Source organism: Hylaeus volcanicus, chromosome 7, assembly GCF_026283585.1.
Source record: "Hylaeus volcanicus isolate JK05 chromosome 7, UHH_iyHylVolc1.0_haploid, whole genome shotgun sequence".
Classification (NCBI taxonomy): domain Eukaryota; kingdom Metazoa; phylum Arthropoda; class Insecta; order Hymenoptera; family Colletidae; genus Hylaeus; species Hylaeus volcanicus.
Genome location: NC_071982.1, coordinates 8,604,991 through 8,629,459, shown reverse-complemented (window position 1 = coordinate 8,629,459; position 24,469 = coordinate 8,604,991). Strand labels below are relative to the sequence as shown.

The 24,469-nt window shown below is 37.4% G+C and overlaps 5 protein-coding genes across 6 annotated transcripts; 4 read left to right on the top strand and 1 right to left on the bottom strand.

Annotated features, from left to right (window-relative positions):
- The first annotated feature begins 140 nt into the window (after positions 1 to 140).
- LOC128879599 (ubiquitin carboxyl-terminal hydrolase 20) lies at positions 141 to 4,073 on the top strand. Its single transcript, XM_054128907.1, has 4 exons — positions 141 to 718; positions 1,002 to 2,753; positions 2,826 to 3,097; positions 3,178 to 4,073. Exons 1-4 carry the CDS (start codon positions 300 to 302, stop codon positions 3,474 to 3,476), a joined length of 2,742 nt encoding a protein of 913 aa, XP_053984882.1. The 5' UTR covers positions 141 to 299; the 3' UTR covers positions 3,477 to 4,073.
- A 150-nt stretch (positions 4,074 to 4,223) lies between these two features.
- On the top strand, positions 4,224 to 9,586 carry LOC128879600 (vesicular inhibitory amino acid transporter). The gene is made up of 4 exons (XM_054128908.1): positions 4,224 to 5,156; positions 5,548 to 5,851; positions 5,918 to 6,047; positions 6,259 to 9,586. Exons 2-4 carry the CDS (start codon positions 5,565 to 5,567, stop codon positions 7,441 to 7,443), a joined length of 1,602 nt encoding a protein of 533 aa, XP_053984883.1. The 5' UTR covers positions 4,224 to 5,156; positions 5,548 to 5,564; the 3' UTR covers positions 7,444 to 9,586.
- A 1,521-nt stretch (positions 9,587 to 11,107) lies between these two features.
- On the top strand, positions 11,108 to 15,115 carry LOC128879978 (nucleolar protein 14 homolog). Its single transcript, XM_054129572.1, has 7 exons — positions 11,108 to 11,252; positions 11,344 to 11,489; positions 11,891 to 13,592; positions 13,673 to 13,802; positions 13,886 to 14,050; positions 14,127 to 14,635; positions 14,712 to 15,115. Exons 3-7 carry the CDS (start codon positions 11,929 to 11,931, stop codon positions 14,956 to 14,958), a joined length of 2,715 nt encoding a protein of 904 aa, XP_053985547.1. The 5' UTR covers positions 11,108 to 11,252; positions 11,344 to 11,489; positions 11,891 to 11,928; the 3' UTR covers positions 14,959 to 15,115.
- On the bottom strand, positions 15,114 to 18,310 carry LOC128879981 (uncharacterized). The gene has a single exon (XM_054129578.1). The coding sequence runs from the start codon at positions 15,948 to 15,950 to the stop codon at positions 15,114 to 15,116; it is 837 nt and encodes a 278-aa protein (XP_053985553.1). The 5' UTR covers positions 15,951 to 18,310.
- Positions 18,311 to 19,281: 971 nt separating this feature from the next.
- LOC128879980 (uncharacterized) lies at positions 19,282 to 21,186 on the top strand. Of its 2 annotated transcripts, XM_054129577.1 has the most exons (3): positions 19,289 to 19,692; positions 19,760 to 20,234; positions 20,313 to 21,186. In XM_054129577.1, exons 1-3 carry the CDS (start codon positions 19,474 to 19,476, stop codon positions 20,591 to 20,593), a joined length of 975 nt encoding a protein of 324 aa, XP_053985552.1. In that variant the 5' UTR covers positions 19,289 to 19,473; the 3' UTR covers positions 20,594 to 21,186. The 2 variants fall into 2 exon arrangements, with proteins under 2 accessions (XP_053985551.1, XP_053985552.1); XM_054129576.1 differs by having other exon boundaries at positions 19,282 to 19,692; positions 19,760 to 21,186.
- The last annotated feature ends 3,283 nt before the right edge of the window (positions 21,187 to 24,469 follow it).

Sequence of the window (24,469 nt, the reverse complement as noted above, 5' to 3'; positions counted from 1 at the left end):
TGTAAATTTCAATCGATTATCGATTGTAACATGTATACCAACTTCTATATTTTTTCTCACGTTGGTTATCCGATTGCAATAGTTAATTTTTTCAACACAACTATCTCCAATGACAATCGTTTTCGTGGATAATGTTCAATTATCAAGAACGACATGTCTCAATCAGGTTAGGAAATGATTGTAACATCGGACAAGTCGCGTGCAAACCAAATTTTAGACGAATGTAAGAAATTAAAGTATACGCGCGATCTCGCGTCCTAAGATCAATAAAAATCGACGGAACAAATACCAAAATCCAAATGCCTCTCATATCGAGGAACTGTCCTCACATCGTCAATCGTGGTGATCTCACATTTATCGAGACAGTCTTATCTCAAAAGGAAGGATTTATAAAATGCAGTGAGTGCAACACGGATGGGCCTAATTTATGGTTGTGCTTGTTCCCTGATTGTCGTTGGGTTGGATGTGCAGAGACACACTTAGATCATAGTACCGTACACAACCAAAAATTTCCTAATCATTGCGCTCATATGAACCTTTCTACGAATCGTATATGGTGTTACGCTTGTAAAAGAGAAGTTATAACTAGACACATACCATCGCCGCCGTTGTCACCTACGCAGATTGATATCAAAGCGCAAAGTAATAAATATTCGGGTGATGCCCCTGGTAACGTGGATTGCAGAACTGATGATCTAAATAGGCTCATATTGGACAAGTAAGTCAACTTTCATAATGCTTACCAATGACTTACATTAATATTCTGATGCTGTGGTATTTCGTATTTAACTTGTATAGTTTTCACATATCTAATAAGAAAGGAAATATCTCCTAATTTTAGCATCGCGAAAATATTTGAGATGAGTATTAGCACGTAGAGTAATATATTAGAAGTATTAATGTGATTCATTGTATATAGCTTTTTTGAAATATAAGTGTTAAAAAGAACAATGTTAACAAATTTTTAAAGAGCAAACTATTTCTTATTTTGCAAATAACAGGTTTTATGGTGAATTTATAAATCGAGTTAGTTATGAAAAAGATGGATTCAATGAAAAGTTTGGAGATTCACCGGATAGTACGGATTCGGATGAAAGTAAAGATTTCTCTGGGAAACCTAGAGGACTCGTTGGTCTTCAAAATATTGGCAATACGTGCTATATGAATGCTGCGCTACAAGCTTTATCAAATGTACCTCCCTTGACTCAATTCTTTTTGGATTGCGGTCATATGGTTAACTATATGTCCAAAGATAGAAAACCTGGTTTAAGCTTAAGCTACCTAAACCTTATTCGAGACATGTGGAATAGGAAAACAAGAGGATACATTGTACCACATGGAATATTATCCGGTATTCGAACAGTTCATCCGATGTTTAGGGGATATCATCAGCACGATACCCAAGAATTTTTGAGGTGTTTTATGGATCAGTTGCACGAAGAATTGAAAGAACATATTGAGGATGATCGTGATAATGCGCTAAGATTAAAAGGACTCGGGGAACAGTCATCGGACGAAGATGAAACTGAAATCGATGGAAATGGTTCTAGCCAGTCCGATGCTGAATACGAAACTTGCGATTCCGGAGTAAGCGAACAGAGTTCCCTTAGCGACGAGGGTGAACGTGGTACGAAAAGAAAGTATTCCCGCGTGTCTCAATCAGAAAAACTGAGAAGTAAATTTACAAATAGAAGTATAAAAAAATCGACCGTAGATCAACCATTTTCTCAGCCGCAAAGATCAACGCAAAATTCACCTGTTAAGTACAGGACTAAAAAGCAAATAAAAACTCGAAGTATCATTAGCGATATATTCGACGGTAAACTTTTAAGTAGCGTACAATGTCTCACTTGCGACAGAATTTCAACAAGAGTAGAAACTTTTCAAGATTTATCGTTACCCATTCCAAGCAGAGATCACATTGATATGTTACATCAAGGATCTCTCACTCCACAAAAAGCAGGACCATGCTCGGATGTCGTATACGTTACGAATCAATCCGGTTGGCTATCCTGGTTCCTCCAATGGATGCGATCTTGGTTCTGGGGACCAGTTGTTAGTCTTCACGACTGCCTTTCTGCATTTTTCAGCGCGGATGAACTCAAAGGAGATAATATGTATAGTTGTGAAAAGTGTAACAAGCTGCGCAATGGAATTAAATTTTCCAAAGTGTTAGAACTACCAGAGATACTGTGTGTTCATTTGAAAAGATTTCGTCACGAATTGATGTTTAGTTCGAAAATAGCAAATTACGTTTCGTTTCCGTTAGAAGGATTAGATATGCGACCGTATTTGCACAAAGAATGCGTTTCCAAAGTAACCATGTACGATTTGATATCGGTGATTTGTCATCACGGGACGGCTGGTGGTGGTCATTATACTTGTTACGCGTTAAATCCTATAGTTAATAAATGGTTCGAGTTCGATGATCAATGCGTTACGGAGGTCTCACCGGAAACCGTAAAGCATTGCGAGGCTTATGTGTTATTCTACAAAAAATGGTCACCAGAAATGTTACAATTACGAGATAAAACTATGGAATTGATGGAAATCTCATCTCGGCAATTATCCGATTTAAATTTCTTTGTTTCGCGACAATGGATAAATCGGTTTAATACGTTCTCGGAACCAGGACCCATAGACAACTCCGATTTCCTTTGTCCGCATGGTGGTGTTAATCCTGTTAGAGCACAATTTGTAGATAAACTTAGTATGCCTATTCCGCAGGCAGTTTGGGAATATTTATACAATACGTAAGTACTACTTAAATTATATTAAGTTTAATATCACATATCGCGTTATTAATCGAAACAATGTTAATATAGATTTGGAGGAGGTCCGGCATGTACACATTTATACGAGTGTCCGATCTGCGAAGAAAAGTATGAATCGTTACAGAAAAGGAGGCAATACGAGATGGATGTATTTAAACGATTAAATTATAATACCGATAATCCTACCGCTATTTATGGATTGGCTATGGCTTGGTTGCGCCAATGGCAAAGCTTTGTACGCGGTAAAGAGACTCAACCACCTGGACCTATAGATAATAATACTATTATAGTAAATAAAAATGGTCAGAATATCCTGAAAGTGGGTAAGTTCCCAATAGAATAACGCCAGACTTCTTAATATATATATGTGTGTTTATATTATAAATACGAAAATTATTTGTAGGCTCAGATTACGGACAAATACCAGAAGAACTTTGGCAGTTTTTCTTACAAACATACGACGGAGGACCAGAACTAATGTTGCATTCTTGTCAAAGACCTGTTTCCGCTCAATCTAACGCGTTACATTCCACATCAAACTCGAATCTAGATCAGAATTTTAAAACCAGTCGCACAGAGACTAAATCTAATAAACTGTGTATGACTAGGAGTTCCGAAACGATTTCGCAACAAGACAGTGGTATCGAAAGTTTAACTTCGGATAGTGATTCCCATCAAACACAAAGGGATGTCAGCGAGTAAAACGGTTACTCGACGTCCCTATAACTGTTTATACAAATTAACATTTCCATGTGGACATTACAGTTACGATTGATGCTCTTACGTAGATGAATCAATTTTTAACTCTCGTGTCCTGACCGTGTTACCGATTATCGTTAGATTTATAAAGCAAAAGTATCTTCTTCGATAACGCCACTCGCACTACTTGTACAGTACCGTGGAACAACATAAAAAAAAAAATTCAAAGCAATTTCTGTGAATCTTGTGACATTCTATTATGTGTTTTGTTTATCACTACGTACAATTTAATGTAAATTTGTGGGTGTTGTGTACTTTGTGGGCAATTAGCTAGTACAAAATTTGGTATATATTACTGTATTATTTAAAAATCGAATATTTAGCTATAATCTTAGTCCAAAAATCGGTGACCTATTATCAGTCCTTTGACTTTCCATTTTTGCTGTTTGTATATTTACTATATACATGTTTGTGTGTCATTCCTGCATATACAAATTGTTAAAACATTGTTCGAAATTACATACTTTCTGGTTTTTATGTATCCATTAAAAAAAAAAATGTAAAAACACACGCACACACGCACACACACACACACGTATATATACATACATACATATAAGCGGAAGACTGAAACGTAAACCGACTCAATTTAACAACGTTTAGTTCCCATTGGAGAAACATACTTAAAGTGATTTCAAACTACAACAAAAGTTTATAAAATCATAGTAACACATTCAAGCTTTGCATCGTAGAATGCTCTAATAGTAAATTCGTAACTTCTACTGTAACCATGATATTGTATTTACCTTATTAGTGCATTGGTATTGTACATCTAGGATATAGATGTTATAGAGAATTTTTCGTTGTGATATCACGGCCTTGTATCGTTACCAGAATGATGAAATTCAAACATTAGCGTTTATTTTGTATACGATATAACCAACGACGAGACGCTCGTTCGGACGTTACTATAATTTGCATTAAAAACGCAGGGACACAAACGATTGTATAGTTAATAATATCGATTATTAATGATTACTGTGAAGAGTAACGTACCTAAGATAAATAATAAACAAATTGGTTTCTTTATTTATTAAAATCTCCGCTGGTGTTTATTCGTACCTTTGAATAGTATATTATAAAAGTATGTTACTGTTACGTTATTTGAAATATAAGAGTCATTAGGACACCTTAGAATGGTAATCTTTGGATAAATTGATGTTTTACTATGCGAGGTAGAACTATATGTACGAAACGTTAATATATGTTGGACTTAAGGGTGCCCCAACCGTGGATTACGGCACTGACGTGTCAAGAAATGTCTCGTGGACGGCATCGATCGAGGCTTGCGCGTTCCAGGGATGCTGGCCATATTCTTCTGATCTCACAACCCCTGTAACACGCCAACCCCCTCAGTCTATGTCGCGATTAAGGGCTCGCGATCAGGGACTCGACGATCGCGGGTAGACCGTAGACGACCATGCGGTGTCGTAGCCCACGTAGTTAGACGGTCTCGACCCTTTATTTTCAAATATTTCCGTTCTCCAGGACTGCCGGGGTCTTTTGTTAATTTAACCGTCGTTCTGCGCCCGATTAAACGAGACGGGACTCGCGCTCGAGGTTGCGCCCTAACACCGTGTCGTCCAACGTCCGTGCACTCGACGAATTCTGTTCTCCGTTTCGGTAAGTGATCGACTAATTGTGAGACCGAGACGGAGATTACTAAGACTGTACGCGTACTCAATAACTTTAAAAGCGATTGCTTTTTAAATTCCAATTACAAATTTAAACGTTAAACAATCGAATTCTATATTTGAATATTAAATCGTCAAGTTTCATGTGCTTTGTATACTAATCCAGTAACATTACAAATATCATTATACTATGAATAATTCTAACAAAATTGTTCCACTTTAACCGTCATCGTTACGAAACGGTTCACTCGAGATTGCTCCAAGTAAAGATTTCCAAGTGGAGATGAGATAATCAATAAAATGATAGTAACGGTCCTTTGCGACTTTTTCTCTACATTTTCGACGGACAGTTACTAAATTGTGCTCTTTACTATTTTCAGAAGCAACGAATTAAGAAATGGCCAATTTCCGGGGATACTATATACCATCCTTGGGAGCAACGATGAACGTTGCTTGGGAAACACTGAAGGCCAAGTGGCCAGAGAACAGCCCCTGCATGGAGCTTATTCGCGGCAGTGGTACGGGACAACGCCAGGCACCTGGACACAGCGGCCAACAACAGTTCAAGTCCTTCGACGAAGGTCACGATAACACGGAGATGATGACTATGAACGGGGAACAAGTTTATCGGGATCAGAACGACGTGGCCATCGCCGAGGACTCTTTCAGCTACCAACGAAATGGGTAAGTCACTCTTAGGTTCTACCGTGCAATCTTTTCTGTATTTACTAAGGCGACTCGTTTTTACAGGGACAAAGTACGGACAGGAAGCGTCAGCAGCGGCGAGTTCAGCGAGTACGACGAGGGTGGCGGCGAGTTTGCGACGGGTGTGAAAATTAACGAATGGCAAGCTGCTTGGAACGTCACGAATGCCATACAGGTATTTTCTTTTATTTAATAGTCGATAGAAACAAAAATATATTACCAAAGTAAACTGAAGCTTTTAGACGCCGGGGAACCTCTAGATAGGCGACCTAAAAAGTAACTGACCTCGATCTCCGAAGGACCCTGTTTGAGAACCTCGATTGATATCGATAACTTTTTAAAAAGTATTTAAAATTTTCTTGGATAAAGACTCAGGGTCGTTTCAGGGAATGTTCATCGTCTCGTTGCCGTTCGCCGTGTTGCAAGGCGGTTACTGGGCCATCGCGGCGATGATCGGCGTAGCCAACATCTGCTGTTACACCGGGAAGATCCTTGTCGAGTGTCTGTACGAGCTGGACACCGTGACGGGTCAACGCGTGAGAGTACGGGATTCGTACGTGGCGATCGCTAAGGAATGCTTCGGGCCCACGTGGGGCGCCAGGGCGGTGAACGTCGCCCAGATTATCGAGCTGCTGATGACCTGTATCCTCTATGTGGTGCTCTGTGGCGATCTGATGATCGGGACGTTCCCCGAGGGCGCGATCGACACCAGAAGCTGGATGATGCTAATCGGGATATTTCTGCTGCCGCTTGGTTTTCTAAAATCCTTACAGCACGTCTCCGTGCTCAGCTTCTGGTGCACGATGTCCCACTTGTTTATAAATGCGATCATCGTCGGCTATTGCATCCTGGAGATCGGCGACTGGGGCTGGTCCAAGGTGAAGTGGACCCTCGACTTCGAACACTTCCCGATTTCCCTGGGCGTGATCGTCTTCAGCTACACCTCGCAGATATTCCTGCCCACTTTGGAGGGGAACCTGATCGATCGGTCCCAGTTCGACTGGATGTTAAATTGGAGCCACATCGCCGCGGCAGCATTCAAGTCCCTCTTCGGTTGGATCTGTTTCCTGACGTTCCAGTACGACACGCAGCAAGTAATCACCAACAATCTGCATTCGGCCGGCTTCAAAGGCCTGGTGAACTTCTGTCTGGTCGTGAAAGCCGTCTTGTCCTACCCTTTGCCGTACTACGCGGCCTGCGAGCTCCTCGAGAGGACGTTCTTCAGGGGCAGACCGAAGACCATCTTCCCAACGATATGGACCGTGGACCGCGAGCTCAAAGTCTGGGGCCTCGCATGGAGAGTAGGCGTAATCGTCTTCACTATTCTCATGGCAATTTTCATACCCCATTTCAGTACTCTAATGGGCTTTATAGGCTCGTTTACTGGAACGATGTTGTCGTTTATATGGCCTTGTTACTTCCATTTGAAGCTGAAGAGAAACTCCATGGAGTGGGGCGCGGTTGCGTACGATTGTTTCGTTATTTTTCTGGGGGTGCTTTTCGGCGTGATCGGAGTGTACGATTCGGGCACCGAGCTGATCAACGCCTTCAAGATCGGTCTACCTTTCTAAACGACTTGACGCGATGCGGCTCTTTCGATTTTCGTTTGCCTCTCTCGTCGAAAATGGTATCATGTTCGGACACGCGCGCAGCTCGACTACTTTTTTCCATTTACGTTGATCTTTCGCGAACGAAACCGTTCAAACTTTGCCACGAGATGTCTACTACGAAAATCTTTATCTAGACGTTAAGTTTGTTCCAGCGATATACCTAGTTGAAAACGTGGGCTACGCGAATGTTGGAACATTTCGAGATTGTATATTTACATTCAACCAGAACTCACACATATCTAGCAGAACGGTCTATTTAAGGGGGGGTGAGAGGGATCGTAGGAGGATAATCTACTCGCGAGCATTTCTGCTTCGGGATTGTCGCGCGTCTTCGTTTTTTCGAAAGTTTTGACAATGATCGTCGACATCAGGGGCTTCCATAGGTAAACAACTAGACTTAGCGCGCAGTTAACGTGACAATATCTTGCTAGTTTTAAGTTGTATCGATGTCTTCCACACGGTGAATATTGTACGTACGAGTTTAACTGCTGTTACACGAGTTTCGGGATTTTATAATCGCATTGCGGATCTTGTAATTTCTATCTGTCGTGGACATAGTGACAGAGCGGGAGAAGCTGATTTGCTTTCAGGAGAAACCCTGAACAGCGTGGATGTAATCAGTTCTGTACGGGCGAGTACAATTAGTTGTATAATCCAACGTCTTCCGAGGCCTCTACAGGTCGCATAGATCACACGTTAGTTTAACCAATATGATCGTAGCAAATTTAGTAGTTTGGTGAGACCTGCGAGATGTTCTTGTTACTTATTCTATATAGGTTGTCAATTTTCCGGTTGTCAACAATTAGACGCTGAGACGGTGCCCCTGGTAGAAGGCAACCGGAGATACAGTTCGACTGGCCGATTGCCAGCTATCAGGCCCCTGGTAAGCGGCAACCGGAGCTACAAGTTGTCGGCGAGTTGGCATGTATTAGGTGCAGAGAAGGTGCCCCTAGTAGAAGGCAACCGGAGCTACAATTGGACTGGCGGGTTGCCATCTATCAGGCGCAAGAGGTGTCCCTGGTAAGAGGCAACCGGAACTACTTATGGGCCTCCGGAACATTCGTTTTGTTTATTCTATTAATTATTTATTTCCCCTCCGGCAACAAAAGCGAAAATTAATATTGCCATTTTATTCGAACGCATAACAGTCTGTTTCTAATAAAAGTATATATTTATAAATAAGGGTGAAAAGGATATTAAGAACATCTCGCAGTCGCTGAAACGTGTTATTTAATTGAGGTACGATAATGTTTACGAAACGAGTCTTCCAATGATGTCTTCCAGAACAATAATACTAATTAACGTAACGCGATCTATTGATCGACGAAAATCTTTGTCAATAATATTAAACGTTATACATATACATAAATATATATATACACATATATATTGAGAGTTATAGGGGTTAAGCGTTAATTGTTAAGGCTATGATCAAATTTAACGTGTAAGTAAAATCGTCGCTAATCATCGTTTCAACCAGTTTATCTTTTGTCATGGAAATCGTTTCCTCCTTGGATAACATCAAGGTAGACGAATGATTACATGTAACGTAATATTGCCTTGTCATTTATAAAAGATCGACATCACGTACAACAATAATCGTTTATTCGAGACGTACAATTCGAATTTTAATTCCAATCGTCGACCAAAGGAACAAGCGATGGACAAAGTCAGACACACTTGCGCGTGTATAGAATCCAAACTGCAATAATATCGGAGAAAAGAAATAACACAGAGTGTCTGGCCGAAGTTCTGTATAGTCTTTGGACACTCGCAAACTTTGTTTTTGAATTCGTGTCGTCGGTAGCTGATAATTGTATAAAAATGTGTGAGAGAGGTAATTACCGTCACCGTTACATAAATCACGTTCATTTGCGCGATTTTTTCATTGTTCAGAAACACGTCTGTCTCGAAGGAGAGATCACGTGGCTCTCGTGACGGTTCGAGAAAAAAAAAAGAAACCTCATTAATGTGTCGTAGTTGAATATGCATCGTATAGGCGTTACAGAACGATGTAAAATGGGCTTCCAAATATACATACATATATGTATATATAAATATATATATAAATTATGAAAGACGAAAATACATTATCAAAATTTTACGAGATGTTCTTGTTACTTATTTTAATTACAATTAGACGCGGAGAAGGTGCCCCTGATAGAGGGCAACCAAAGCTACAGTTCGACTGGCGGGTTGCCAGCTATCAGGCGCAGATAGTTTTCACTGCCACTTTTTAGTGACTTTCTCCGTACAAGAATGTATCTAAAAACCGCGAGATCGATAGTTCGGTTATGCTCTAAATACTATTCATCGCTACATAAAGGGTTCCTTCTGTTAGAGAACGTCATTGTATACAGATCGATCGCGATGGAGTTACTGGTAAGTCGTAAGATATTAACATCTATAATATTCTTTTCGTAAATTTTCCCGCGTATTTACATTCGCTAACTCCGCATTTTTATTTTTCAGATGGTCGCACGTTTAATATACTTCCTCGCTTTGATGATCGTTGCGAACGCCGAACGCGATACAATGAAAAAACTGCAAGACGAAATTACACAAAATGGTAATCTCGATAGATCATTTTTTTATTTCGTGAATTATTTTAATTCCGACGAAACTTATATTTCATTTCCAGGCGAAATACCTCGCGTGAAGATACAAGTGTTTCGAAACCCTAGCGAAGAATCGAACGGCACGCAATTTACTGTTTGGGGGTTTTGGATAAAGCAACCGGCAGAAGTGGATTTATCGCGTTAAAACATTATATGTAGTTAACTGTAACTATACAGGGTGTCCAAAAAATGTTTGAGGTCCTTGAAAAGGGTGGTTCGGGAGGTGATTTGAAACAACTTTTTCCTTAGCGAAAATGTTGTCCGAGGCTTCGTTGAGAAGATATTAACAAAAGACACTGACCAATCAGAGCGCGAGTATGGCGGTGGATCGCCTGCGGTAGCGTACGAGAGGGGCCACCTACGCTACCGCGGCCGCTCCAACGGTATACGCGCGCTCTGATTGGTCAGTGTTTTCGCTTAATATCTCTTCAACGAAGCCTTGGACAATATTTTCGCTAAGAAAAAAGTTGTTTCAAATCACCTCCTGAACCACCCCTTTCAAGGTGTTACAACATTTTTGGGACACCCTGTATTGTAACAGTATATTGATACAACGAGTAGATTATTATTTCTTAAATAAGGATAATTACATTCTACTACTATTTCTTAAATATGTAAGCAAAATTACTTTTTATAATGATATATTTCAAATATCGTTGCGTTTTCAAAGACTCGATTGACGCGACATGAAAGATTTCGTTCCTGTGATTTCAAATTTGGCTCTCAGTCGCGCATCCGCGTCGAAAAAAGCTGAGCAGTGCTGTAGCTATAAGAAACAATGTATGGTCCCATAGCAACGGGTGGCGCCAAAACAACGGAAATCGTTTTGTTAGTTACAAGAAATATGTTTTGTCTGTAAAATTATTTCAATTCCTATCCCTATGTTATAATTTATCCACACAATTAATATTATTGCATGCTAAGAAGTATTTCCAATTTTCATTTATAATTCTATTTTTTTTTTGGGGCGACTAAGAGCGCCTGTTTTATGGTCGTATTAGATACTTTATTGACGCTAAAACCAGTGCGCATGCGCGACTGGGAGTTAAATCTGGCGTTAGAGTTTCGCCTCTGTTAAACAAGCGTGTAGTTTGTGGTGTGGTGTCAATGGTGTCAACAAAGTCAAATACAGTCTAATACACGTGGGTAAAAGTGAGTAAATATTTAAGGAAAATTTGTCTGATAGAAACGTTGATAGGAAATGCTTTTACAAAAATTGTATAATTATAATCCGTAATTACAGAAAACGTCGCACTGCACCTTCTGAGAATTATGTATTGATGGGTCTGATTTTGAGTTTGATACATGATCCCAAAATGAGGTTGTAAATTGAGAAAGTTTATTTCTTAATTATACGTAAAGGACAGATTTAAATTACCGGTGACAAAGGTAAGAAACATGAATACGAGTATATACATTTCGAATGTTTGCGAGAGAAACAATTTTATTTCAAATTACTATTTATATTCGGAGTGGGTCAAGTAAATAATTTCGAGCTGTTCTTTCTTTTTAAACCACTGCAGATGTGTACAATTTTTGTTCTTTAGATCAAGTAGAACAGGGAAGTTAATCATTTGACATATATGTCAATATATTCTCAATATATTTTTGTAGGTTAGGTCTGACATACTAGACATACTACTTGCGACACTATATTAGACCCATCCCATATACCTATAGAATCTACTTATATATTTCATAATAATAATAATGTAAATTAATAAAACAAGAACATTCGAAAGATCGAGTATCTATATTAGAAAAGAGAGTTACTTAATTTTTTATTTCAGAATACAAACTTTTATATACTTCATGTAGATATTCAACAATGGTTAAAGCAAAAAAAAAATCATTATCAGAGTTTTCTCAGCGAAAGCGAAGTCAGCAGAGCAAGGAACGTATAAATCCATTTGAAGTGCATATAAATAGAGACAAACAAAATGTTCTTGGGAAAAGGAGCAAAGCAGATAAAGGCCTTCCGGGTGTATCGCGTGCAAAAGCAATTAACAAACGCAAGGGAACGCTTTTGCAGGAATATAAAGTAAAAAATAAAGACAATATATTTCTAGATAAGCGTATAGGTGAAAGAAGTTTTACCATGAGCGAAGAAGATAAAGCTTTGGCAAGATTTGCTGCGGAACGTATGAAAGCTCACAAAAAGAAGAATATTTACAGTTTAAACGACGAAGAACTATTGACACACAGAGGTCAAACTTTGGAGGAGATAGAAAAGTTTGACGATCCTAAAAGCGACGATGAATCTAGCGACGATGGAAATAGGACTGGAAAATTGGACGATAAGTTTGTCGGCGATGCTCACTTCGGCGGAGGTGTTTTGTCAAAATCGGAATCTGGAAAGTCTAGGAAAGATCTCATAAACGAGCTTATAGCTGAATCGAAGAAACGAAAAGCGGAGAAACAGAAGATACGCGAACAGACTGTAGATTTAACTGAGAAACTTGATTCCGAGTGGAGGGATCTCCTTCCGATCATGACTGCGGCTAATAAACTCGTCGAAGGAACGGTCGATAAGACAAAAGCTGATGATTACGATATTGCTGTAAAAGAATTGAAATTTGAAGCCAGAGGTGTGCCATCCGATAAATTAAAATCTGAAGAAGAAATCATAAAAGAAGAAAAAGAAAAACTGGAGGCTCTCGAAGCGGATCGATTAGCAAGAATGAAGGGATTTGTAAATGTTACGAATAATCAACTTAGGCACAAGTCTGCGGATGATCTTGACGATGGTTTTGCAGTAGAAACTATAAATGATGAAGCATCGATCGAAGAAGAAAACAGTACAGTCAAGAATGTTGAAGAGAACTCTAGCAATGAAGAAGATGATGATGATGATGATGATAACGATGATGATTCTAGCGACGTAGACAATAATGGTAATTCTAATAACGACGTTGACAATGAAAAAGAAATTGTAGATCACCACGAAAGCAGACCGGAAGATAATTCAGATGCAGAAATCTCAGAAGCTATAAGTTCCGAAGATGACAATTTCTCCGACTTAAAAGAATCGTCTAGCGAAGATGAAAATGTTGTACCAAAAAAGAGCGTTACATTTGATACAAGTAATAAAGCTATTTCGAAAGAAAAGGATTCCAGTAAAAACAGGAAATCCATTTTAAAGTTGAAAAATGATGCAAACAATATTCAGTTAAATGATGAAAACAGGAAACAAGAAATTAGAGATGATCTATTAAGAAGAAAAGAAATTATGGAGAAAGCGAGGAAAGAATTGCCTTATACTTATAAGGCACCAGAAAATTATGAAGAATTGCAGGAATTGTTGAATAGTCGTAATGCTGAATACCAGTCAGTTATTATAGATCGTATCATAAAGTGTAATCACTGGTCATTAGATGGTAAAAATAAAGAAAAATTATCGAGTTTATTTTTATTTTTACTGCAACATTTAAATGATAGTGCCGTGGACGACGATATCGAGAGCATTGTTCATTGCTTTCAAGTTATGGATAGGTAACGTACATCTTGCTAATAATGAAATTATTAGAACTAAATATTTATATTATTACATTAACTATGTACATATTTTTTAGATTATCTCCTTTTATTTATGATCTTGCTCAAATGAATCCAGAGAATGCTAAAACTGTTATGCAAGAAATAATTAAGGAGAAGCATGAGGAATTCGAGAAAAATAAAAAGAAATATCCTGAATTAGATACGGTATGTTAATTACATAAATGAATTAAGAAAAGCATGCTATATAAAGCTAATCGTAAGTTTATGATAAATATTTCTTGTTTCAGCTCATTTTCTTCAAATTGGTTTCTTTGATATTTCCTACATCTGATTTCAGACATCCTGTCGTTACACCTTGTTTGATATTTATGTCCCAAATATTACTTAGATCCCGTGTTAAAAATAAAGTGGATATTTCGAAAGGTCTCTTCATATGTACACTCGTTTTAGAGGTAAGAGTGACATTTAATTGCATTGTTCTAATAAATTATAACGAGCATCGTAAATATTTTTAAATAATTTTTGCAGTATACGCTATTGAGCAAACGATTTGCACCATCTGTAATAAATTTCTTACGCGGAATAATTTATATATCTGTACCGAAGCACATTATTCAGGGAATGAAGATTATACCACCCTTTAAAACAATTGGCGAATTAAGTAATTTATTAGTACTTAACGAGGATCAAAATAATTTAGATGTTGATCTCAGTGGCGCCCTTATGAGAGCAGTCGACCTAGTACATGGAGATATAGACGACGAATTTAAAGTAAGGAGTCTACTAACGGCTGTAAATTTAATACGCGAATTCAAAAACCAACTTAAAGAATTAGAGGCCGTGTATTCGATATTTGAGCCAGTTTTAAAATTGCTCAAGCCAGATGTCTTTAATAAATACCCGTTGAAAGTGAAAAAGCATATTAAACAGATAAGAAATGACTTGAAGGAATTGAAGACTATAAAATTGGAATATATTGTGGTTGAAAAGAAAAAGCCAAAACCATTGAGGCTTTACGAGCCCCGAATCGAGACAGTGTATGTAACAATTTTGGAGTATATTATTCGTTCTAATGTATTTGGTGTAAATTACAAGTATTAAATGGTTTTACAGGTATGATGGAAAGAGGCATAAGACCATGTCTAAAGAGAAAGCAGAGAGGGAAAAATTATTACATAAATACAAAAAAGAGATGAAGGGCGCTGTTCGAGAAATACGAAGGGACAGGGCCTTCTTAGCAAAATTGCAAATCAAACAACAGATTAAGAATGATGAAGAACGCAAGCGTAAAGTAAAAGAAATCTTTGGCGACGCTGCCATGCAACAAAGTGAATTAAAGAAACTGAAGAAGAAGAAATAAAAGTTAAATTTTCATAATTAGAAAATTAAACTGAATACATTTTTGGAATCGTACATATATGTGGCGTCTTCGAAAAAATATATTAACCGTCTTCACTCACTTTTAATATCATACAGCAATTGTATTATACAGACTAATATTTAGGACAATACTTTTTAGAAAGACTTTTTTTTCATATATTCTGGTAAAACTAACCACGTGTTTTTGACGCTATCAAGTATGTTGTTACACGATGTTTGAGAGTGTGCAAATTGGAAATCGTTTATTGCAACTTCGTGTAACAACGTCGAGGTATACTTTAAATAAATCATGGTGTACCACTTATCAAAGTATTCTTTTAAAATTTCATAATTTTCAAGAGATCTCATTGCTGCGTTTTCTACTTGCATATTATATTGATAATCAATATTGCGTAGAGAATTTCTTAAAATTTCTTTCAATCCGTCGCGTAAGAAAAATTGGTTATGTAGTTTTTTTGCTGCTTCGATATCATTCTTTACCTTCATTTTTCGTATAACGTACTCTTTCCAAGACGATAAACATTTTTTCATAATCTTATGCTCTCTTACCCAAATTACGTACATTTCTTTTTTACGTACTTCAAGAAGTAGTTGTAATTTCGCATGCCAATGCGAAATACATCCTTTCAATAGAAAGCCAGAAGCGAGCTCGTCCAACTTCTCCTTACGAACTGTTTTTATTTTGTACTGTTGAGAAAATTCTTTCCAATACGAAAAATATTTATGAGTCAGATTTAATTCCCAAAATTTGATGGCCTGGTGCAATTTTCTCTTTTCTTGCACAGTAAAATAAAGTGCGCTTCTCCATTTTTCCAAATAGATGATTTGCAACTGTCGAATAATCGCCTCACTTTTATCGTGTAAATAAGATAATTTTATCTTCTTTTCTTTTTTATAAACGGCATAGCTATAAAGTTTTCTTAAACACTTCATTTTCAATTTCTTGTCATAAAAATTTTGTATTAAAAACATTTTTTTTCTTCTATCAATAATAGACTCGTTTACACGCTATCATAAAAGTAATTAATATTTAATAGAAGTAAACAGAAACATAACATATCAATCGATTTTATAAAAATCTTACCATAACAAATAGTTCAAAATACTGTTTCAACAATTTTTTTTCAGTATATTGTTGAACATATTCTTTCATATTTAATTTTTGTATTTTAAGATCATGATACACTTTCCAAGTTCTCAAATATTTCTTTAGCAATCTATTTTCGTAATGTAGAATTGCACTTTGTATCTTAAACTTTTGAAATGTAAATTCACAAATACGAATCCAAACTTTGATATATTTTCGCAAGATACATTTTGTATAAAATTCGCGTGCCTAAATTAAGGATTATTTATTTTATATATCAAAAAGTAAACAATTATATTACAAGCATGAAGTAATAATTGACATTACTTTGTCTATTTTATCTTGTAGAACTTTCTTTTTCTTTTGCTTTATTGTGTACATCTTCCAGTTTGCTATATATTTTTTCAAACAATACAAGTTATGATGTGCAATAGCTTCTTCAAGTAATGTTCTTTTTCTATGTTTAATTGTAACATATTTGCACCAGTATGTGAAATATTGTTTCAATAACAGTTTCGTGTTACGAGCATCGGCTTTTACATCATTTACAGAAATTGTAAATTTATTGGTACAATTATACATAGATGAAACAATGTGTTTCCATTTTAATAATACATTTTTTGATAATGTATTAAAAACTTTTTTTTGTAGTTGCGTGCGATAAAAGAAATCTGCTTTGTACATGGCCCTTCTTGTATGTAACTTATGTATAACATATATTTTCCAATGCTCAAAAATATTTTTTAAAATTATTCTATCATGAAAAGCAATATGCTGCCTTTGAATAGCACTGCGTAATAGTTCTAATGAGTTCTAATCTTGATTATCATATATAATTAAAACTTATATTACTTACCTTGTAATGTTTTGAGTATTGGTAATTATAATATCAGCCTCGTAAATTGAATCTTTCATAATTTTAAGTATATTGTTATATTTAATCGACGGATTCTGGGATACAACACGCTTATACCAATAATGAAGTGACTGTAATTCCAAGTTATACATATAATTCTTATTAATTACTCGGTTCATTATTATATCAGTTTGACGACATCCTAAACTGATCGTTCAAATAATTTTAAATAGCATATACAAACCTATAGGCATATGAAAATAGTTTCATATGCCTATGACACAAACCTCTTAAATATGGCGCTATAGTAACTTTATGGCGGCGCCATCTAGAAACAATAGTGCGAACCATTTTCACTGCAAACTTCAACGATTCCACACCGATGGCGCCACCAGTACCAACCCACATCACCATCTACCGAGAACAATTGGAACTATCACCACTACAAACTTGGGCGTTTTCTTATGGATGGCGCCACTGGTGCAACAATTGTTGGGACGCGCCTTAACGCTTTAACCCCACTCCTTCGCTTTCCTCTCGGAATTGTGAAAGGGGAGTACGCTCTGCGCGGGCATTGCCGGGAAGTCCAGAGCTTTGTGAACCGTTGTTGAGAGTAGTAAGAAAGTTAAGGAGTTTTATAATAAAGTACGTTGGCTTTATTCTGAATACTGCAGAGTTATTTATCTACACCATCCTTCCACGGCTGACTTATCAGGAGTGCCTCATAGGTTATATTAGTTATGTTACTTCCTAGTATATTTTCCCTTAATTTCCCTACATTTCCTTACATATGTCTCTTTAATTTCCCTCCACATCCTGGTATATTTCCCATTAATTTCCCTCCATTTCCTGGTATATTTTCCCTTAAATTGCCTTCATTTCCTTATACATTTCCCTTTCATTACCCTCCATTTCTCGGCATATTTCCCCTTAAATTGCCTTAATTTCCTTATACCTTTTCCCTTTAATTTCCCACAATTTCCTTACATATTTCTCATTAATTTCCCTCCATTTCCTGGTATATTTCCCATTAATTTCCCTCCATTTCTTGGTATATTTCTTTTAAGTTTCCCTTTATTTCCTGGTATATTTCCTTATAATTTCCCCTCATTTCTGTGATATTTCCCTATAAGTTCGCCCCATATTTGTGATATTTCCTGGTTTATTAATGTTGCAAATGGCTCCGCTCAAACTTCAACAATGTTGCAGCGCACAAAAGTACAACAAAATGGCAACTCAGATGTTCGGAGAAAAGGCGATTTTTCAGATTTCGTCACATTCTGCCGAACATCTGAGTTCCCACTTCGTTGTACTATTGAGCTTTGCACATTTGTGGATGTTTTGGGAGAAGCGATTTGCAACATTGTGGAAGTTTCAGGAGAAGCGATTTGCAACATTATTGGGTTTGCACATTGTGGAAGTTTCGGGAGGAGCGATTTGCAACATTGTTGGGTTTGCAACATTGTGGAAGTTTCGGGAGGAGCGATTTGCAACATTGTTGGGTTTGCAACATTGTGGAGGTTTCGGTGTGGGGCGGGAGGCGATTTGCAACATTGTGGAAGTTTCGGGAGAAGCGATTTATAACATTGTTGGGTTTGCACCATTGTGGAAGATTTGGCGGAGCGATTTTGCACTATTCTTGATGTTTTAAGCGGAGCATTTGCAACATTGTTAAACCAAGAAATATCACAGAGATATGGGGCGAAATTATAGGGAAATATACCAGGAATTGGAGGGAAATTCAAGGGAAATGTGCAAGAAAATGAAGAGATATTAAAGGGAAATATACCAGGAAATGGAGGGAAATTAATGGGAAATATACCAGGAATTTGAGGGAAATTAAAGAGAAATATACAAGGAAATTGAGGGAAATTAATGGAAAATATACCAAGAAGTGGAGGGAATTCAAAGGGAAATGTGTAAGCTAATGAAGGGAAATTAACGAGGAATATCACAGAAATGAAGGGAAATTAAAGAGAAATCTGCCTGAAATGTCAGAAAATTAAAGGGAAGTGTGGCAGGAAATGAAGGTACAGTGAAGGGAATTATCGTAGAAATTGAAATGGGAAATATGCCAGCAAATGAAGGGAAATTTAAGGGAAAATGTCAATGAAACTATGTATGACGTCATGTTTAACACAATGTTTCATCACATTCATGATTAATGTACACTATTTTAATATTTTGAATATATTTTTTTATTAATCTCATTTGAAGATTTATAACAAGAATAAACAGTTTTTAATTGTTTTATTTTAGCATCTTAAAGCGTCCGCTCTTTTTAAAGTACCGCGCAACGGCCATGTTTATATGCGACGTTGTCACGTTCTCGAGACAGAAGTTTGCATGAAAAATTAATTTAAATATGTTACTGTACACTTGTTAATTTACTTTCCATTCATTTTTGGTTTCGATCTGTATTGTACAAATTGTTTTATAGTAAAAAGTATCAAACAAAATTTCTGTCTTTCCGTCGGCTGTCGTAAGCCTCTATGGCTGCCATAAGTACCGTTATCATTTTTTGACCAAAATTCATTGTAACGGTAAGGGACATGGATAATCGAATTCTAAAGGCAATTCTACTCAGCTGTGAAAGTGCGTGGAAAGACCTTGACAATTCGGAGGAATATCAAAAACTAGTTAGAGATGACAAATTTTTGCCAACGTCTAAAAATATATTTAACGCAGTATGTTTATCTTTGACAAACTTGTTGACGTACAAAGTATCGAAAGAAGCTTATCAGCGTTATACTGTGCGACTTCATGTGATCGTATGTATTTTTGCAATTGAAAATCTATACATAATCGCATCGTTTTACAATTTAATTTTACTTTCAGGACGTCCTGAGAGATTGGTGCACAATTACTGATGCCTTTAGAAACATACGAATATTTACCGACGAGAAACAAACTTCGACATTCTTGAAAAATTTATTAGAAAAATATTTAACAAACGATGTATTAGACACATGCGATTTAAGTGACAACTTGTTACCACTGACAAGTGCTTTAATGTGCTTAGCATCTACAAATCCATATTATAAACATCACGTGGAGAGGTTACTTCTACGGCTCCTGGAATTGGAAACCAGTGACGAAAGTGAACGATTATTATGTTACGCGGTGCAAAACAGCTCAGACTTGAATTTTGAGCTTTCAACAATAGAGAATATTTATCGTTTGCAAAGGTGCAAATTAATAGAACAACCGTTGTTAAATTATTTTGTGTCGCTGTGCTCTGATTTAAATAAAGACAATAATGTGGACAATTCTGAAAGTCTGAATTTGACAAAACAATTGTTTGAATTCGCCAGTAAGTCTCAGTGTATTTTCTTGTTAATATGTGCCTTTTTAAAAGAACTACTGTTAAAGTTAGAATATTGTCCTACAGTTATGGATTTTATACAATCGACTTTGAATCTTTTGAAGAAAACTTGCCAAGGTCAAGGTAAAGATATTCTGGACCTTTACCCCAGAGATTTGCAATCTGTTGTAATTTTGTTACGAATAGAACCAGCGTATCATACCATTGATTCTAAAAATGCTACATTGAGAATATTAAAAAGCATACACTCGGAAGACAAAAATACTGTCATTGTTTTGATATCACATTTCCCTCGATGGCTGAAGCTATTTGGAGAATTGCTATGCTCGTATCCAGATGTTAAGTAAAGTTTAGAAAATTTTTAATCAATTAAATTAATATAGTAATTAAGTGTAACGTATTAAAATCAAGATTTAAAAGTTATTGTATCAAAAGAAAGTATTTTTATTAAATTACTATTTGGTTCCATAATATAAATTGAATCATTTCAAACAGAATTGTAATAACTAAATCGAGTCATTACTCGCGTACAGCAGATGTTCTTATTTCGTGGTTTATTCTATCTAATTGCTTCGTAACTCGGTGCTACGCATATTTCGAGCCGAATCCAATCGCTAACCAAATATTTTTATTCGCGAAACTTATTTCTATGTATCACGCAAAAACAAGTAACGTTAACAATACCGGATCCATCTTTGCTAGAACAAACAAGAGAAAAGAACAAACGGAAAGACACGCGCATCGCTAACATTTACGATAATTAACAAGCAACTATACCCGTGCAGGACTCGAGTTGGCGATCTATGAAGCTTCTCGAATTGCCTGTGAACGACGGAGAAAATAAATCATGCACGAAACATCCATGACGCGAGCTCGAGGAATGTAAAGGAACGAATTAAACGATAGTCCCGCGTTGGAAACAGGTAGAGCGTAGGAGACGTCGTATTAGACATGCACAGTTTCTAAGCGCGTCGCTCCTTGAATCTCCTTCGATGCCGTTGAACCGTTAGAAACGTTTCCCTCGGACACGGTGCTTTTGCTGGCACTCGACATCGTTATAGTAGAGCCAGAAAACATCGGGATACTGTTGGACGTCGGGACTTGAGAGGCAGGAACGGACAGGGATTTCTCAGGATCGACGGGAGACGATTGTTCCGTCTGCCGCGGCAAGGATTTGCGTCTTTTCAGGGACTCGCGTTGCCGTTGATCGGCCTGCCGTTTTTCCGTTTTGTTCTTAACACCATCTTGCGACTTCTGCGTTACCTGTCGAAGCCAATATATCAATGGAGGATCTTCTTTCAGTCCTTTAATAAAATAACTCGCGTGGACGTTTAGATACGCAGTTCAAAGTATCGATAACACCTATAAATGACAAGTTTCTTTTAGAATATCGAAAAAGCCGCTGCACTCTCCTTGCACTTTTGCTGAAGACCGACAAAGACTAAATAATCTCGTTGTCGCGGTAAATATACAAGCGTCCCTTCTTTTTATCGTATGTTAATGTTTCCAGGGAGCAATATGAAGAAAAATCGTAGCATTTAGAACTTTTACAAAGGAACGCTTGCAGCGAGAACGTGTACCGAGCACGTGTTTCATGTGTAGCGCAGTTTAATCGGCAGAAGAGGAGGTGTGGGGAATTTTGGAGCACATGGACCGCTTCTTTCGTCTACTTGTGAGAATGTCCGGGTGAAAGTATAGACAGTAGAAATGTTATAAAATGAAATGCTCTGTTACCTTGTAAAACGTGTTTACATTTAACATCGAGGCGATGAATCTTTTTTTTTTGTTTGTTTAAATGTTTTGTTTTCAAACGCGTGAGCCGTAGTAGGTACTGTTACTTTTTTTTTCCCCATTGGTATTTTTTGTTATCATATTTTGCTTTTCTCTTCGTCGAACACACAAGTCAAATAGACAGACAGCTGTCGGTGCTTACAACGAGTAATCGGTTCCTTTTATCGTTATTCTCTCCTTCTCTCTCTCTCTCACACACACACACTCTGCCTATGCGTTTCGTTTCGATTTCTCTCTTTTAGCGATTTCCTCGTACAATTGATCCAACAAGTACGCGTGTACACGGATCGCGCGAATTCACAGCGTGGGTGCACACGTGCACCTGTGGCTCGATTTTTATTTTCTTATCGCTTTCGGTAACGCTCTTATCTTTTTCTTTTTTCTCGACTCCTAGACTCGGATTTGCTCCCCTCTCTTCTCCCCGCGTTCCTTTCGTTTAATAGTTAATATATTAAAATATTACAAACTATGGCGAGAAAAACGTCGATCCGAAGAAATAATTAGTATGAACCAACAGATCCGATAGATCGGATAGATCCGATAGTTTATATAACAATAGTATTATGCTGTTTATCGATCCTCGAAATAAATTACGTTTAAGAGCCGGGAACCGTTAAACGTTCCTAGTTTAACCCGACACCGGAAACGATGCACCTGGAGCTCAACGAAATCGCCCAAACCTTTACCAATGGATGTTACGATTACAACCCGTTACGAATACAATAATTAAAAATAATTTGGCTCGATACAAACATACGTTAGGGATCAGAGCTATACGTTGTCGCTATCAAATAGAAATATGGACCGATGTATAATTTTACAAACGAACCAGACGTTACTTTCTTGGCAAATATCGTTACTAATCGACTGATCGCATTCTTTGATACAAAGCGCTAAGTGCTGCTGATACCGTACTTACTATTACTCCTTAGAACTATTTACAAAGTTCGTTAACCGATGCTTACGGGAGAATACTAAAACATGACCGATGAAAAGGCACGACTGCTGCACTTGCGAACTTATTCGAGAATAATGCTTTTACAAGAGATGCTTTGCGTGCTACACCAAAAATATTAATCCTCCGCGGACCAAGGCCATCGTACGTGTCAGGCAGTGATACAATCACATGTTTAAATGTTAGTCGACAACCTTTTTCAAACGAAATTCAACGAATATCATCTACATGCTAATAGTTGGTTAACACCTTGCACTTTTCTACGTTAGTTGGCCAGCAACTTTAGAAAAGCTTCGGAACCAAAGACAATGGAACATCGACAAGAAAACGAGCGTTTTAAAGCTATTGTACAATTTTAGAACATGGTTGAGTTACTCGAAGAATGCAATCTACTTCGGATTAGTAAAGTTCCACTGTTCGTGGAAAGTAACGCAAATTCGCCGCTTTACATGTTAGTGATAGTATACGCTACTGATAGTACTCGAAAAGAACGCTAGAATGTCTCTACGCGTGTGCGATTCATTTGCAAAAAAGGGCAAGTTACGTTTCAGTAAAAAGCACAGTTAATAGAGGATTGAATTTCCGATGACTACAACGGTACATCGTTTCCGCCATCGGTTCTCGTGTGTTATCATGTCCTTCCCTTAATAAAGAGACGACTCGCTCCTTCGATTATCCCTATACACGCACATGAACACATACATGCACGCATGCACACACGCGAGAGCGCGCCAAAGAGGAAGAAAAGAAAACGCCACGCTCAAAGGTGATTCCCATGTGTTTCCTTTCTATTTTTCTTTTTCCCGTCGAAAAAGAAACACGGGAGGTTGGGGTGGGTGGGTGGCTATTCGTGAGATTGCAATCCTAATTCTAAGCGTCGTCAATCGAAGGTGTCATCAAGGAATCTTATTCTCTCGCTCTCAGTTTCTTATTTTTGTTTTTTTTTTTCGTTTTCCCTTTGCACACAGTTTGCATTTTGCGTGCACAGTTCCGTACACCTCGACTCTACGCCAGAAAACGGAGGACAACGTTTCATTCGAATAACGAGAACGGATATTTCGTTTTACAATGAAAAATTCGCGTTTTTATATTCGACGAGTTTAACGATGTTTAAGGTTGTTCGTCATTTGAAAATACGTATCCGGATGAAATGTCTGTCCCGTTTCTGATGCCAGGACCCGAGGGGGCCGATTGTGAGGCGAGACTGGAGGAAGCAGGGAACGGGTGAAACGCGGAGGCAGAGACAGAGGCGGAATCGAAAATTTTAGGAAGAAGCGAACAGACTTGTTAGACGGACAGACTGACGACAATCGACGCGTGAGTTAACCCTCTATTGCATGAATTTAATTTTATATATATATATATATAACACGTATGTACATTTGACAATTACTTTGTTTTATATATATATATATATATATAATATATAAATATTAATAAATATATATATATTATATATATATATAATATATAAATA

Bases quoted from the DNA above. Each gene is read 5' to 3' on its own strand.
- LOC128879600 (XM_054128908.1), top strand. From the start codon at position 5,565: ATGGCCAATTTCCGGGGATACTATATACCATCCTTGGGAGCAACGATG. The intron at 5,852-5,917 runs GTAAGTCACTCT...TCGTTTTTACAG, and splicing joins TTCAGCTACCAACGAAATGG to GGACAAAGTACGGACAGGAA. The intron at 6,048-6,258 runs GTATTTTCTTTT...GGGTCGTTTCAG, and splicing joins ACGTCACGAATGCCATACAG to GGAATGTTCATCGTCTCGTT.
- LOC128879981 (XM_054129578.1), bottom strand. From the start codon at position 15,950: ATGTTTTTAATACAAAATTTTTATGACAAGAAATTGAAAATGAAGTGT.
- LOC128879978 (XM_054129572.1), top strand. From the start codon at position 11,929: ATGGTTAAAGCAAAAAAAAAATCATTATCAGAGTTTTCTCAGCGAAAG. The intron at 13,593-13,672 runs GTAACGTACATC...CATATTTTTTAG, and splicing joins TGCTTTCAAGTTATGGATAG to ATTATCTCCTTTTATTTATG. The intron at 14,636-14,711 runs GTATGTAACAAT...ATGGTTTTACAG, and splicing joins GAGCCCCGAATCGAGACAGT to GTATGATGGAAAGAGGCATA.
- LOC128879980 (XM_054129576.1), top strand. From the start codon at position 19,474: ATGGATAATCGAATTCTAAAGGCAATTCTACTCAGCTGTGAAAGTGCG. The intron at 19,693-19,759 runs GTATGTATTTTT...TTTTACTTTCAG, and splicing joins CTGTGCGACTTCATGTGATC to GACGTCCTGAGAGATTGGTG.
- LOC128879599 (XM_054128907.1), top strand. From the start codon at position 300: ATGCCTCTCATATCGAGGAACTGTCCTCACATCGTCAATCGTGGTGAT. The intron at 2,754-2,825 runs GTAAGTACTACT...ATGTTAATATAG, and splicing joins TGGGAATATTTATACAATAC to ATTTGGAGGAGGTCCGGCAT. The intron at 3,098-3,177 runs GTAAGTTCCCAA...AATTATTTGTAG, and splicing joins TCAGAATATCCTGAAAGTGG to GCTCAGATTACGGACAAATA.